This window comes from Bacillus rossius, chromosome 14 (assembly GCF_032445375.1).
Source record: "Bacillus rossius redtenbacheri isolate Brsri chromosome 14, Brsri_v3, whole genome shotgun sequence".
NCBI classification, from domain to species: domain Eukaryota; kingdom Metazoa; phylum Arthropoda; class Insecta; order Phasmatodea; family Bacillidae; genus Bacillus; species Bacillus rossius.
The window spans coordinates 18,322,263-18,339,025 of record NC_086341.1 but is presented as its reverse complement, the minus strand read 5'-3'; the positions used below and the strand labels follow the sequence as shown (position 1 = coordinate 18,339,025).

Here is a 16,763-nt window from a genome sequence, read left to right as displayed (position 1 = left end):
AAAGAAATATGTATACCTACCTTGGAGACAAGCGTATCATGGAGCACAAATATTGGCCTACTCCATAGAGATGTGTGTAAAATAGAAAATGGAAGTGTAACAATAAATCAAATTTTTACATCTTGGTTATTACATTTTTTTTATATTCCTCAAAGTTTTAATGGGTACCTTATGAACAACTCTGCTTATAATTACTAAAAAGGTCTTACAACTCAGAAAATTTGGCTCTAAACGAGAAACGGTAAAATCTTTTTTTCCAATTTCATCATGATTTTTTTTTTTAATTTGATTATAAAACCAGAAAGTTTTTTTGCAGATTTATTTTTTGTAGTTACGCCATTTTGAAATTTTTTATTATACCTATTTTTCTTTTGAGGACACTTAATTTCTTGCTGCTAAAGAAACAAATTTCATTTGCACAATATTAAAATTAATTTTATTTATTTATTGCTTTATTTTAAGTGACGAAGTTAAGGCGTACCGCCTTGTCTTACACTTAAACACATACATCTTTATCAACTAGTTACATGCAAAAATAATACCTGATAAATATTACTAGCCTAGACATACCAAAACTATTGCCAGAAATACATTTAAATGAAACCTGAATTAGCATATCAGTGCAAGTATGAAAATAAAATTTAGCATATAAGATACCTACGCATGAGCTACCTAAAGTAATAAATTAGTTAATGGATATGTCGTGTTTGTTGTATTCAGAGTGTTCCAAAGGAAGCCTCAGGCACCGTAGGACACGCCTGGTTGCTAGTCCAGTCGCTTTAGCATAAAAAAAAAAGGGGGTCAAACTCAGAATGAGAGATAATAAGCTGAATTTTCGCATATATATATTATTTCTTGGCCTCTGGGTTGTGTAGGCCGTGTCAGGTGAATTGTCTTGCGACGTTTTCGGCGGTCTTTGCAGCTGCCACCATCATCGGGCAGGTGCAATGACTGCCAGAAACGTCGCAAGACAATTTATCTGACACGGGCCTACCCCCAGAAGCCAAGAAAATGCAGACAATGGCCGCGGAAGCTTGCGATCTTTATTTCGTGTTGTCTCAGATGTCTCGTAGAATCTTCGTGTCTTGCGTCGTAAGAGTTGTTATCTCTCGTCGCGAGGTTGATCGCCGATTTGGCTGGACTGTGCGGGGACGTGAAAACGTGACTGAGAGCTGCTCGTTGTTGTTCGCAGCGGGAGCTCGTTCGAGGGCCAATGGCAGAACGGCAAGCGCCACGGCCTGGGCGTGGAGGCGCGCGGCCGCTGGGTGTACCGCGGCGAGTGGACGCAGGGCTTCAAGGGCCGCTACGGCGTGCGCCAGTCCGCGTCCTCGAGCGCGCGCTACGAGGGCACCTGGGCCAGCGGCCTGCAGGACGGCTACGGCTCCGAGACCTACGCCGACGGAGGTGAGTGCTCGGTCCACCACCCCTACATCCTCCCCCCTCTACCCTGTACCCTCTCCCCTACCCACCGCCCTCTACCCTATCCCCTCTCCCCTACCCTCCGCCCACTACCCTATCCCCTCTCCCCTACCCACCGCCCTCTACCCTATCCCCTCTCCCCTACCCACCGCCCTCTACCCTATCCCCTCTCCCCTACCCTCCGCCCAATACCCTATCCCCTCTCCCCTACCCACCGCCCTCTACCCTATCCCCTCTCCCCTACCCACCGCCCTCTACCCTATTCCTTCTCCCCTACCCTCCGCCCACTACCCTACCCACCGCCCTCTACCCTACCCACCGCCCTCTACCCTACCCACCGCCCTCTACCCTACCCACCGCCCTCTACCCTATCCCCTCTACCCTACCCACCGCCCTCTACCCTATCCCCTCTCCTCTACCCACCGCCCTCTACCCTATCCCCTCTCCCCTACCCTCCGCCCACTACCCTACCCACCGCCCTCTACCCTACCCACCGCCCTCTACACTTCCCACCGCCCTCTACCCTTCCCACCGCCCTCTACCCTACCCTCCGCCCACTACCCTACCCACCGCCCACTACCCTACCCACCGCCCTCTACCCTATCCTCTCTCCTCTACCCACCACCCTCTACCCTATCCCCTCTCCCCTACCCACCGCCCTCTACCCTATCCCCTCTCCCCTACCCACCGCCCTCTACCCTATCCCCTCTCCCCTACCCTCCGCCCACTACCCTATCCCCTCTCCCCTACCCACCGCCCTCTACCCTATCCCCTCTCCCCTACCCTCCGCCCACTACCCTATCCCCTCTCCCCTACCCACCGCCCTCTACCCTATCCCCTCTCCCCTACCCACCGCCCTCTACCCTATCCCCTCTCCCCTACCCACCGCCCTCTACCCTATCCCCTCTCCCCTACCCTCCGCCCACTACCCTACCCACCGCCCTCTACCCTACCCACCGCCCTCTACCCTACCCACCGCCCTCTACCCTACCCACCGCCCTCTACCCTATCCCCTCTACCCTACCCACCGCCCTCTACCCTATCCCCTCTCCCCTACCCACCGCCCTCTACCCTATCCCCTCTCCCCTACCCACTGCCCTCTACCCTATCCTCTCTCCTCTACCCACCACCCTCTACCCTATCCACTCTCCCCTACCCACCGCCCTCTACCCTATCCCCTCTCCCCTGCCCACCGCCCTCTACCCTATCCCCTCTCCTCTACCCACCACCCTCTACCCTATCCCCTATCCCCTCCCCCACCGCCCTCTACCCTATCCCCTCTCCTCTACCCACCGCCCTCTACCCTATCCTCTCTCCTATACCCACCGCCCTCTACCCTATCCCCTCTCCCCTACCCACCGCCCTCTACCCTATCCCCTCTCCCCTGCCCACCGCCCTCTACCCTATCCCCTCTCCCCTGCCCACCGCCCTCTACCCTATCCCCTCTCCCCTACCCTCCGCCCTCTACCCTATCCCCTCTCCCCTCCCCCACCCTCTACCCTATCTCCTCTCCCCTCCCCCACCCTCTACCCTATCTCCTCTCCCCTACCCACCGCCCTCTACCCTAACCCCTCTCCTCTACCCACCGCCCTCTACCCTATCCCCTCTCCTCTACCCACCGCCCTCTACCCTATCCCCTCTCCCCTACCCACCGCCTTCTACCCTATCCCCTCTCCCCTACCCACCGCCCTCTACCCTATCCCCTCTCCCCTACCCACCGCCCTCTACCCTATCCCCTCTCCCCTACCCACCGCCCTCTACCCTATCCCCTCTCCCCTACCCACCGCCCTCTACCCTATCCCCTCTCCCCTACCCACCGCCCTCTACCCTATCCTCTCTCCCCTACCCACCGCCCTCTACCCAACGCCCTCCTCATCTTCTGAGGCTGCGGAAACGCATCGCCATGTTGTGATGTAATTGAAATAAAATGTTACCTTTTCGGTAGCACGGGCAGAATCCACACCCTGTATAAAATAAATAATGTATCTCGGAGTTTATTTTACAAACCTGTGCCACGCCTGTGACATCTAAAAAAATGAGATAAAATATATATGGGTAAATAAGGGGGAGAAATAGAGAGGCAGCTATATATATGTGTAGAAAAAGATACACACACAGATATTTAAAAAAAACTCACGCTGGGAATGATATGGTATATAATATAAATGAAAGACAAATTAATAATGTATAACTAGATATTTTTAAACTCGAAAAATAAAAATATTTAACGTATTTAGAACACAAACAGGCGTGGCTACCACCGCAACAAAGTACTCTCGGCTTCTATTGGTCGCGCTGGAGCGACGTAAACGGAGCATCTCAGCCTGTCGTGGAACGGGGCCTTCGGCGCACGAGCTCTTAGGGGCGACGCCAGCTCGCTCATCACACGCATCTTCGCCTTTACGCAGCAGGCACAGATCTGGCGTGCAGTCTTCGCGTGACGCGCCTCTGTGAGACTTGTAGCGATGACCCCTGTCAGTCTATGGTGGAACATCTAGGGAAACCTTCATTTCATAGACGAGAGAGCCACACCCGAAGTTCCCCGAAGTTCATGCTCGCTTTTTTTTCCCGTTCTATCTCATTGTATAAACCGGTGTGGCATTAAATTCTGTAGTCGATTAGGATAGGTTAGCTACATTATAAATACTTTAAAACATTGTGGATGGTTGGTTATATTAGGTAAGTATAGCTACATTAAAAATACTGTAAAATCATTTTATGGTTGCTTAGCAAATAACTTTTTAATATGTAGTTATCCAGGGCTAGGAAACCGTTTACATGATATCACAGTATCTTTAATGTAGCTATCCTAACCAAATAAACCGCCCACAATGTTTTAAAGTATTTATAATGTAGCTAACCTAACCTTTTACAATTAACAAAATAACACTGAAGATGCACGATCGGGCGTTTGGCTCTCTCGTCTGTGAAAAGGCTTCCCGAACATCTATGGTGGAACACCTATGGTGGAATACATCCCCATACCACTCACATTACTTTGTGTCGAATTTTTAATACTCAAAAATGTGAGTGAATACATTTTTTTAAGCACGTTATAGAGGCAGTCATGGAAAGGAAACTTGTTAGGAAACATGCAGGGCTCTTAAATGCTATTCTCTCTCTCTCTCTCTCTCTCTCTCTCTCTCTCTCTCTCTCTCTCTCTCTCTCTCTCTCTCTCTCACTTGCCATGTCACATGCGGTCCACTGACATAAGGCATGCCACGCGCGCCTGTCCGGTTTACAAGGGTCGTCAATAACCCCTTCCTCTCCCCTTGTATCGTCCTGCCTCAGCGCTGTTATCTACCGCAGAGCGGCATTGAGAATTGGGAGACCTAAGATGCAAATTAAAGTTCTGCCATTCCCGATTACACCCGAACAATTCACCTTTGGCCAACTTCGGGATTTGTTTTATTTTCGCGCAGGAAAAATTAATTCAAATATTAAAAGTGGTCGGTTAGGTTAGCTACATTAAAACACTTTAAAACGCTATGGACGGTTAGTTAGGTTAGTATAGCTACATTAAAATAAACAGAGAAATACATATATATAAACCCGAGGTTCGCCGAAGGTGAATTGTTCGGGTGTAATCGGTCAGGGACAGAACTTGGACATCTTAGGCATCCCATTGAGAATTCCTTTTTGCCGCCGCGCGGAGCAGCGTGAATTGACGCGTATAAACTCAACGTTTATGAACGTTGAAAGGTTTGTTAAGTGGCGCGTTTTAACACCTGGAGCTCTGCGCGCAACCAGGCAGCCACGGATAATGCGTGTTCTGACGTAAAGAGGTTCTGGACGATTTCGTCAGGACAATCGAATAGTTGCGAATGAAATGACTGCATCCGCCTCCGTGCAAGTGTCTGTGGGATATGCAAGGGGAAAACAATTTACCATAACATAGATCTTTTTCTCGGCAGAAGTGGGATTTAATTGCTGGGAAAATGGGCACAAGTTGGTAACATTTTTATATTTTTTTTTATATATATTCTCGTAGGTGCATTGTAATAATTTTTTTTTACCTTGAAACTTTCAAGGAAATACGCATCGTCTCTGGGTTCTATTTTCGCTGGTGGATCTAGAAGCAAACTGATATCCGAACACGTCTGCACTGAAACCGCTATGTACTCACGAACAAATCTGGGCTATTCTGACGAATTTATTTTCGTCCGAACACGCAACCACTGTTGACCGTGTCCTAACTGTCAAAAGTCAACATGTCTCTCTCTATTTCTCTCTTTCTATATTTTTCTTTCTCTTTCTCTCTCTTATCTCTCTTTCTCTCTTTCTCTCTATTTTTCTCTCTTTCTTTCTCTCTCTCTATTTTTCTCTCTCTCTTTCTCTCCTTTTCTTGCTTTCTCTCCTTTTCTTTTTCTTTCTCTTTCTTTCTTTCTCTTTCTTTCTTTTTCTTTCTTTCTTTCTCTTTTTTTCTCTTTCTTTCTCTTTCTTTCTCTTTCTTTCTCCCTCTTTCTCCCTCTCCTCCTGGATTTAGACCCGATGAGTCGGTACGCGATTAATTTACGTAAATTAACCTAGAACAAGTATTTTTAATTTTTAATATGCGCTCAAACAGTCTTCGTTTCTGCCCGGGCACGCACACGGTGCGCAGAGCTTCAGGAAAAACAACGGGATGTCAAAACTACTCTAGATATCCGTGTGGAGTCTGCTTACAAAAAGGAATTAAAAAATTCACCGAGGGCCGAAAAGTACTTCCGATTTCGGATTAACTTTTCAACTGTTATTTTCAGAAGAGTCAAAAATGGCTAAAAACGCGTGTTTTCAGAGTAGTTTTTGGGCGTGAAGCAACCGATACAGTTTCTTGAAAGCACTTGAGGGACTTGCATTACACCTTTATCTTAATTTCTTCGCCCGTGTAATGTCGTGGTCACGGTTCAAAATTCACAGCTGTCCTGTGATGACGAGAAGAATGCGCGCCAGTTCATAGAGGCGACACCGCGCTAGAAGCACCAGCGAGCGTCGCGCTTACCATCCCGCCTCGCCGACACACGTACACCCCGACCAGACGGCGCCTTTAAGCGCACGTGCTGACTGGCGAGGGCGACGCATGATGTCTTTCACCGCCAGGGGCGCATGCGGCGCTCGCACCAACCCAGACGCGCAAGAACACTAATTCCGTAACGAAAGGTCCCCAAGTTCCCGACCCCAGCAGGGTAGAACCTGTCTGCCCTGACAACTGTTCTTCCTGGACCATACCGTTTTTTTTTTGACGTGACAACGTCTAATAAATCGATGAACGCCGGCTGCACGCACGAAAAAATTGTCCCGTAACGCAGATTGTCCCGTTACGCTGTGTCCCGTTACGCTCATTGTACGCTTGCGCCGCATCTATCTCTTCCACTCGATTGGAACAACCATCGATTGGACTTTTTCGAGGCACATTAAACTTGAAACACTCCCATTAGTTTCCTACTTTTCCTATCATCGTCCTATCCTTAACAGAATAACACAGATTGGAGGAAGTTAAATAGCAAACATGTAGGTATAGAAGTTATAGTTATAATAATCTCTTCGTTAAAGTAATAAACATATTTGAATTAATGAGTTCAAATAAAAGTAAATTTATCAATTAAGATGTAGATTTCATTTCACTCCTCCTTTGTATCCATACAAAATAGTGATAATTCAATAAAACTGATTCAATTTTATTCATAAAAGTATGCAATCATTTCATCAATGTTTTGTTATGACGTTGTCACGTTAAACTATCGTCCGTAAACCGACTTTACAGACAACCAATTTTTTTTTTGGCCTGTATTGAACCTACACTCGCCTTAACTGAACTCCGCGTGAATGAGCCCGGAGTTCCCCACGTGTCTGTGATGGTTTCACGTGGGCCCATCTTTTAACTAGTTATAGTCGATGGTTAAGGTAGGGGGAATTTTAAGTCATGGCGTCAATCGCTGCTGTGGCTGGCCGATTTCCGAACGAAGCTCGTTATGCACGGCATCCTTCCTGATTGGCTTAAAAACGCAGCACGATTTAGGCGTGAAGGCTTCGGCCTGGGAGGCTCACTTAGTGTTCCCTAACCCCACACCCCTCCCTGAACAGATACACTTAGTTTTTTAGTCAGGTTAGGAAAGACAAAGCTGTCCACACACAAAAGAATTTCAAAATGGGATTGTTAAGTACAGAAGTAGCTTCCGGCATACAGCTAACAGCAAGGGCGTCGCCAGGGGATTGGGGTAGGGGGGTCAGTTGCCCCCCCCCACCCCCTAGAGCCCTAGAGATTCAAAAAAAATGTAGCGAAATGCAAAGAAATACATACTTTTCCCACAACTTGCCCCCCCCCCCCCCCCCGGGTCATCGACTGGCCATCGGCTGGCGACGCCCTTGGCTAACAGTCGTGTCCGTCATCGTGATCTTAAAATTTTTTGTTTGAAAAATTTGTGCATAAGCATTACTGAAAAAAGTACGGAAATAATTAGAAAAGCATAGAATGCATAACATATTAATCCACGTAAGCAGCCCGTTCCATGTTCGCTGTTTCTGTAATGTAGGTACGTTGTTAAACGTTCCGCACTTTCATCTTCGCGGTGGGATTTTACAAATTAATTAAATAGTTTCTGCTTCTGGCAACCTCAGTTTCCTCTGCCGGACGGCCCTGGTTCACACGGGCGAAGCATGTGGCTGTGGGCCAGTGGTGGGGGAAGTAGAGTGGACGATCTGATACCCACGTGTGCTGTGCCAATCGAATCTTTCAACTACTAGATGGTGCGTTCTTTGAATGGTTCTTGCAATGAGGTTGGTTGATTGAATTTGTTATTTTGGACGTACGCCTTTGCTGGTTAACACTGCACGTCATTAGAAACACCAGTAATGATTTAAAAAAAAAATGTGCAAACAGAGATCTTAAAGCCAAAATCAGCCGATGTCAAAAAAACAAACAAACATAGGATAGTACAGAAAATTTCATGAAAGGATTTTCTAAAAAAAAAAAAAAGTATTTGAGCACAGACGAACACAGTGTATACTAACGATGAGACAACAACAAGCACCAACATTGGACGACACAGTTTCAGCACAGCTGTGTTCTCCAAAGTTGTTGTTTGTTTTTATTCATTGTTCTTGTCCCAATTGTCTCTTCAGTCCACTGTGTCTGTCTGTGCAGAATTTTTTTCCTTTACTAATTCCTTCCACGTAATTTTCTGCGTGGTCCTTTTTTTTTTAATATTTGCCATCGGCTAATTTTTGGTATGGTTACGGCTTTGGATATTTTTTCTATGTATATAATCGGTAGGTTTCCCACGAAAACACGTCAGACCGAGACACTTATGCTGCACGTTTCGCGCCCAGACGACGAAATATTCGCGGAAGTTTATTCGTAGGACCAGCACGGGTCTATTCCTCGCCCCCCCCCCCCCCCCCCAAGCCGTGTTCTTGCCGGTCGCGATAAGGCGGAAAACGTGCGACCCAGAGGTCACGCGATTCTTTGCGATAACATCCAGTTCGGTGCGATAAGCCCCCGTTGTTTCTGGGTGTTAAGTAGGAGAGTGAGTTTAATTAATAGGCCACCTTTATCTTTCGCTCCTCTGGCTTGTGGAGCAAGCGCCGGACGTGCTACTTTCGGGTTTCATAGACAAGCGGAATTGGCAATAATTATAAATGGATACCCGAGGTTCGCTCTGAAGAGTCAAATTTTATTATACAATAATACAACCGTAAAAAGGTTCAATGAAGTTATTAATTTTAGGACTTCATTTTGTAGTGTTGTATCTGACGGTTCTGCCAGGTATTAAAGATTTTTTTCCGTATTTGTTATGTGATATATACTTCCAGTTGCGAGATTACGGAGTGGTATTTATTTATTACGTCATTACGGATGTTAAAAAAAATTTCAACCCGTCTGTCCGTCGAAAAGTTGACTCTTGAGAAAGCACCTTCCGACCTTCTGATTTTCATTATCTTTTAAAGATTTGTGCAATGGGAGTGCATGACTTGATGTAAGCTTTTGGACATACGCCATTGCTAAGCACATGTATGTCTGTAGAAGAAAACTACAAAAAATACTAAAACACAAATTAAGCAAAAATTGATGTTGTCAACAGGATATAAACGCCACATAATATTCCATAACAGGAATATCGTCAACAAACAAAGAAAAAAAAAGAAAATGGACTAAGAGAACGAAAAATCTCCCACAAATGATGACAGCACAAAAATATTGAAACCAAAAAAAAATTCAGCACAACAGTTGAAACGAGACAAAAACACGACAAAACGAAAAAGACGAAACAAACACAATAGTTTTCCAAAACAGAAGCAAGCGACGTTTCGGGAACTGCCATCTGCTCCCGTCCTCAGGCAGAGACGCACATGGTACCTTTGAATATATATACTGTATAGAAGTCGCGAGTGGATAGTATTTACTCTACGTTTTTTCAGAAGCGTATGATGAGCAGCTTAGGAACTTCACTGCTGCAGTGCGCTGCCGTAACGCACTGTATCGTCTTAGTTGTTATTTACACATTAGAGCGCAGCACTGTCGCCCGCTGTCATTTACCGCACCCCCCACCTATCATTCACTGCAGCTCAAGGTTGTTCAACAGGAGGGGGAAGGGGTGTTTGAAGAGTTCGACACTTGTCCGCTAGGGATCACCACAAGTCGATGCCCTAGAGATGGTGGCGATTGCGGCGGTGAATTAACCAACTACCTCAAAACCGTATTAGAAATTTTAACCTGGGCTGGCGACTTCTATACAGTATATATATTCAAAGATGGTACGAAAACTATTATCGCACCTGTGAAGTTAACGATCATTAAGTTTTGCAATCGTGATCTCACCTCGACTCGTTGCTTGCTCGTTTTTGTGGAAAGGGGGTGAGAGTTTGGAGTGAAGCGCAGCCGGCCACGCGAGTTTGGCGCGACGCCTGTGGAGTCCACGTGCCGTCCACGTGCCGACCACGTGCCGACCACGTGCCGACCACGTGCTGACCTTCCCCCCCTCGCGGGACGCGAGCACGTGGGCCAGGACCGCCAGCGAGAGGTCGCGGCGGCTATCGATTGTTGCCGCGGCGCGGATGCTGGGCTCTACCCCCCCCCCCCTTCAACGATCTTCCTCTTCCTCCCCTCCCTCCTAAATCCTCCGCCTCTTGCGACGTTGTCGCCCTTCAAGAGCGCCAACCAGTGCCGATAAGGTCAATCGGCTTTTGCGCACGGCTAACTGTCCTGGTCAAACAATTTCCGATTACGTTGTACGGCCAATGGGGGCCCCCGGGGCTTGAAAGAGCGTCGGGTTATCAAAGAAAATAATCCCTTGTTTGGTTGGTATCAAACACCACAAACAAAGTAAATCAAAATGTATAAGTACATGGGAAAATACCGGAGGGCTCAAGCTATGAGGGGTCCTAGAGCTACATTCTTCTTTCTGTCACCCTTCAAGAGGCTGTGTCGCAGCAGACCTAAAGCCTGCCCCCCCCCCCCCCCCCCCCCCGCACACACACACACCAACACACACACGATCATTCCGAACAATGTGGATTTTCAAGACTGTTGCACGTCAAAAATAATGAAAACCGTCACCTTGTACTATCCTTCACTCCGCCGTTTTTCGAGAAAAGACTAGTATAAAATTTTAGAGCGAAATTTATCGACGCCTCGCTGGTTTGCAACCCACAATACTCATGTTGAAACCGTTGCCTAAATTCAGGGGTATCGTCTGTTAAGTGATATACACGCCAGTGATGTATTGCGAAGAAAACATTAAACTAATGATTGAACTACAAAAAAATAAAACTGCAGAGGTAACTCAAGGCACATAGACGTCAATGCTGAACAAATCATGCGTGTCATAAAAGACTACAAGAGAGAAAAAAAAGGGTAGCATGTTCTCATAAAACATAATGATGTGAAGTTTCAGAATGGAAAAAAAAAAAAAAAACGCGATTTAAAACCACTCGGACATTCGAGTGGGGACTGTTCACGAATATCATTCAAGAAACCGTACGCCCACTTTTTTTTAAATTTCGCATAGAATTGATCCTTACTGTCTGCTTTTTATTTCCGTTAAGTGTTTTCCGATCTTCAAACTGGTTACCTTACTCTGCATTTTCAAATTTGGTTTTTCCGTTGAAACTATGTCACATTTTAATGGTTCTGAACATTCTGGATTAGAGGGATTTCGACGTAATCCTTGTACGTAACTCCATCGTTAAATTATGCAAAGCCATTTTTTTGTTCATAATATAAACATCTTTGTTGTGAATTTGATAGAATTGTTTGATAGATATATTTCGATCTTTGGGTCCACGGTGGCTGTGTGCTCAGCCCCGTAAAACATAGGTGAATCATTTTTTGTGGTTACGACCCGATTACTTGCAAGTGGAAAAGTGGTGGGTTTTCTTAATTTTCAGCGGAGTTTTATTTGTTTGCTTCCATGACGGGCATGCGTATTGTGAATGTGGTATTCGATTTTCAAAGTCCTAACTAACGGCCAGTAACTTCAGAGTTGCCAGATCGTTTCGTCCTGGTGGTTGAAACTTCTGACGGATGGGGGTGAAATGTGTCCCGAGATCGATTTCTCGACTGGTTCGGGAATTTCCCCCACTCGCGGAAGATTATCATCTCGGGTTTATAACTGAGCTTTGACGTCTTTGGCGTCCATTCCTCACGCCCTTTTCCGCAAGATAGCGACAGGTGACGAGAAACCACAGCATAATCACCTCGGCAAAAGCCCCGTCACTTATAAAAAAAAATTGGTTGTCTGTAAAGTCGGTTTACGGACGATAGTTTAACGTGCCAACGTCATAACAAAACATTGATGAAATGATTGCATACTTTTATTAATAAAATTGAATCATTTTTATTTCATTATCACTATTTTGAATGGATACAAAGGAGGAGCGAAATGAAATCTACAATTTAATTGATAAATTTACTTTTATTTGCACTCATTAATTAAAATATGTTTATTACTTTAACGAAGAGATTATTTTAATTATAACTTTTATACATGTTTGCTATTTAACTTCTTCCAATCTGTGTTATTCTGTTAAGGATAGGACGATGATAGTAAAAGTAGGAAACGAATGGGAGTGTTTAAAGTTTAATGTGCCTCGAAAAAGTCAAATCGATGGTTGTTCCAATCGAGTGGAAGAGAGATAGATGCGGCGCAAGCGTACAATGAACGTAACGGGACACGGCGTAACGGGACAATGTGCGTAACGGGACACTTTTTCGTGCGTGCAGCCGGCGTTCATCGATTTATTAGACGTTGTCACGTCAAAAAAAAATTCACCAACTATATATTTGACAACAGAGTTGTCGTACTATCAAACAAGGATTATCTTTGGACTAAGGTTATTTTTTCAACTTGAACTCTGTCGGATAGTTCGGGTTCTTGTCGCGCCAGTGAGCCAAGTGTGAGGGACCAATTATTCGGTCAAGGGTTCGAAGTCTGTTCCGAATCGGCCGGGCGTGCGATGGAACCCTCGTGGGGACTGACAGAGGGTTTGTCGGAGGGGGGGGGGATACAGGACTAAGGTCTTTCCCTCAAGTGTTCCCACAGGAGCCGAGAATTTCTGGCGCGGCGTCGCCGAAAGATCATCAGCCAAGCCAGCCCAAACCCGTGTGAGGGCTTTGTCGTCTTGTGTGGTTCCCGGTGTTAGTTGTGGACTAAATAGTTTTCTCCTCGTGCTTAAATTGCAGCGCCCGCTGTTGCCAAATAGACATTCTAAATTTATTATTTTCTATACTCTCACTAGTTTTAAAGGTTCCAATATATTATATTTTTACTATTTTATTTTAAGAGCTTAAAAGCGTATTTTGACAGTATTCTTTTAAAAACATCAATTATTAACTATTTATAACTTTGCGTTATATTTATTACCTTATATAGTTAAACAGATATAAATATTTAAGATTTAATGATTCAAATTTTTTTGGTCAAAACTTTATGGGTGTATTTCAGTTATTTTTTTAAGAAGTAATAATAGAATATTGTCCTTTTTTTCCAATTTTGCGTTACAAATGAAATTTTTTTTAAGAAATAAAAAAGTTAGCGCGTCTTTCAATACTCGCCATGATGTGTAAACATCTAGCCTCGGTAACGAACATGTTTACTTGTTCTAATGTTGTTCATGTTTCAGATAAATTTGTATGTATAATAAGTAAATATGTATTTACAATAAATTCATGAATATATTTTCTTACTGTAAAGCCATTTTACGGTGGCTTGGAATAGATTATACTAGCATTACATCAAATAGTATTTATATATTAAAGTTAAATATCCTCGATTCTGATTTGTGTACGGATTTCAGGATAACAGCTGAAATTTTATAATTTTTAGGTCCAATCGTGTCTGCTATTTGAAGTATGTGCATAACCAATTTCACCATGGATAAAAATGGTACGTTAAAAAATTATTTATCCTCAAATATTACAGACCGAGATGTACTTCAAAATGCAGACAATACCTACGAATACAAAAAATTCAATTTTAACATGGCTGCCATCTCGCCCGTTTTTATTGGCTGGAATTAACGATCACTAAATCACTCATAAACTGGATATTACCTACCCACGTGCTCGTCGGCGTACAGGTTAAGTATATAATTCTTAAGTTTTTTTTACATTGTAAAGCCACCTTAATGACCATTTGAATGCACGCTGATAAGGATAATACACGCAGTAGCAGTGAAGACCCTGCGGGTTGGTTCATCCCTAGCGGTGGTTCTTTCCTCTCGCAGCGTCCTCCACTAGCTGCCTTCCCTCGCCTTCCAACCCCCACCGTCTCGGCTCCACCTTGCCACACTTTGAGCTGCGGCCAAGATCCCAGACGTGTCCTTGGGGAGCTCGAATTAGTCACTTGTCGGATTAGCTTGTCCGTTTGCCGCCCCTTGAGTCACCTCGTGTGTCCTTCTGCTTGCTACACGGTATGTTCTAATCTCCTCCTCCTCATATACATCATCCTCATCATTTTCGTCCTCCTCCTCATCCCCTCCTCCTCATCTCCTCCTCCTCATCCCCTCCTCCTCATCATCCTCATATCATCATCCTCCTCCTCCTCATCCTTCTTATCATCCTCATCCTTTCCTCATCATCATCCTCCTCCTTATCATCCTCCTCCTTATCATCTTCCTCCTTATCATCTTCCTCCTTATCATCTTCCTCCTCATCCTTCTTATCATCCTCATCCTTTCCTCATCATCCTCCTCCTCCTTATCATCTTCCTCCTTATCATCTTCCTCCTTATCATCCTCCTCCTTATCATCTTCTTCCTTATCATCCTCCTCCTCCTCATCCTTCTTATCATCCTCATCCTTTCCTCATCATCCTCCTCCTCCTTATCATACTCCTCCTTATCATACTCCTCCTTATCATCCTCCTCCTTATCATCCTCCTCCTTATCATCTTCCTCCTTATCATCTTCCTCCTTATCATCTTCCTCCTTATCATCTTCCTCCTTATCATCTTCCTCCTTATCATCTTCCTCCTTATCATCTTCCTCCTTATCATCTTGCTCCTTATCATCTTCCTCCTTATCATCTTCCTCCTTATCATCTTCCTCCTTATCATCTTCCTCCTTATCATCTTCCTCCTTATCATCTTCCTCCTTATCATCTTCCTCCTTATCATCTTCCTCCTTATCATCTTCCTCCTTATCATCTTCCTCCTTATCATCTTCTTCCTTATCATCCTACTCATCCTACTCAACATCCTACTCATAATCCTCATCATCCTTATCATCCTCCTCCTCATCATCATCCTCATCATCCTCCTCATCATCATCCTCATCCGTCTGCTCCTCATCCTCCTTCTCATTCTTCTTCTCATCCTCATCATCTTCCTCCTCCTCATCCTCATCATCTTCCTCCTCATCCTCCTCCTCCTCATCCTCTACCTTCTCCTCATCCTTTCCCCTCCTCCTCCTCATCCTTTCCTCCTCCTCCTCATCCTTTCCTCATCATCCTCCTCATTCTTCTCCCTTCCCCGATTCTTTCCATCCCTGCCGGTTCCCTTGCTCCAGGCATGGAGTGGAAAACTGCCACGTTTTGATGTCCAACATCTTCGCTCTCGGTATCCGGCGTTCTGTAGAAGTACTTTTGTGAATGAAACGGAAGTTTGTAACCGTGGTGCTGCCATGTGTGGCGGATGGTGCGAACCAAAGCTCACAAAGCCAAAAGGGGAACTTAATTGTATTCACTGTTAAGTGAATTTTATCGGAGCCTCTTCATTTTATAGTTTTGGGCATGGAGTCCACGCACTACTTAAGTGAAACTTCTTGCTTTTTAGGTATGGGTAGAGATAAATTATTTTCATTTTCGTTCTAACTTTCCACATAAAAATAAATAACATTTTTAAATAAATTGTTTAGTCTTAAAATAAAATAAAAGGAATATGGCAGCGTCAATCGTCAGCCGTTACGGAAACTGAGGAGAAGACTAACACAAGCAGCGTTACGAGAATTACGTAGCGTCGCTGCTACGTCATTTCTACCTCTCCCCTGCCGTCTCCCCTTCCGGTCGTTACAACTAGCATATCGTCGGTCTAATTAGCAAACCTCGTAACTCCACTTTTTGTCAAAAATTGGTTTTTGGTACTGCTATATACTCAGTTATGTGTTCTATTACCATTCCAAATATCATAACAATAAACAATCCCTATGGGCTACAATCCTATTTTCAGAAAACCTCTTATCTCCAGCTGTCGATTTCCTGCATATTAGCATACCTCGTAACTCCATTTTGTTAGTAAACAAACACAGTGTTATTGTTGGACTGTCTATTAATTTTTTTTAAAATACCTAATATTCTAGTTGTTTCGATATTGTTTGTACGTATGGAGCAGGTACATTTTATTATTATCTCACACTTTAACTATTGTCCATCGGTTATTTATGCATACAAAACACTTATTGCAATAAATTATACTTTTCAAACTTTTGTAATACAGGCCATAATATCAAATGTTTTTGGAGGTAATGTCTAAACTATTTTATACGATTTAGCTATCCATTCTTCATTTCAGAATGTCAAGAGCCAAGCATGATTTCGGCATGGATCTCATGAGTACCCCTTGTAGAACATCATACATTCTTTACGATATTGGCACTTTCATTGTTTTCTTTTACTGTTTTCGATTTGAAAGCCAAAGATGGCTTCTGTTATCTGTGGAACGAGACTGAGAGGGGCCTTGGTTCAAATGAGTTTGCTACAATAATTTGCAACTTCATCTTGTCGCAACTACCTTTGAGGAACGATGCCGACAAATTGATACTGTATAGTGATGGTTGCTGCTATTAGAACAGAAATGTGACTCTCGCCAATGCACTCTTACAGATATCTGTGACAAAGTGTGTAACGATAGAGCAAAAGTTTCTGGAGGTCGG

The 16,763-nt window shown here is 44.5% G+C and overlaps 2 protein-coding genes across 2 annotated transcripts in view; one reads left to right on the top strand and one right to left on the bottom strand.

Annotated features, from left to right (window-relative positions):
- The window catches only part of LOC134538691 (junctophilin-1), a 386,273-nt gene that overhangs the window by 161,148 nt on the left and 208,362 nt on the right, over nucleotides 1-16,763 (top strand). The window contains exon 2 of the mRNA XM_063380120.1: nucleotides 1,193-1,404. Coding sequence (XP_063236190.1) covers nucleotides 1,193-1,404 — 212 coding nt within the window. The remainder of the gene's footprint in view (nucleotides 1-1,192; nucleotides 1,405-16,763) is intronic.
- On the bottom strand, nucleotides 5,756-15,308 carry LOC134538982 (DNA ligase 1-like; the record flags this gene model as incomplete). Its single annotated transcript, XM_063380641.1, has 4 exons — nucleotides 15,114-15,308; nucleotides 14,728-15,071; nucleotides 10,217-10,302; nucleotides 5,756-5,895 (listed from the first exon to the last, which is right to left on the bottom strand). Coding segments are annotated over exons 1-4 (765 nt in total), but the record flags the coding sequence as incomplete, so codon positions are not given.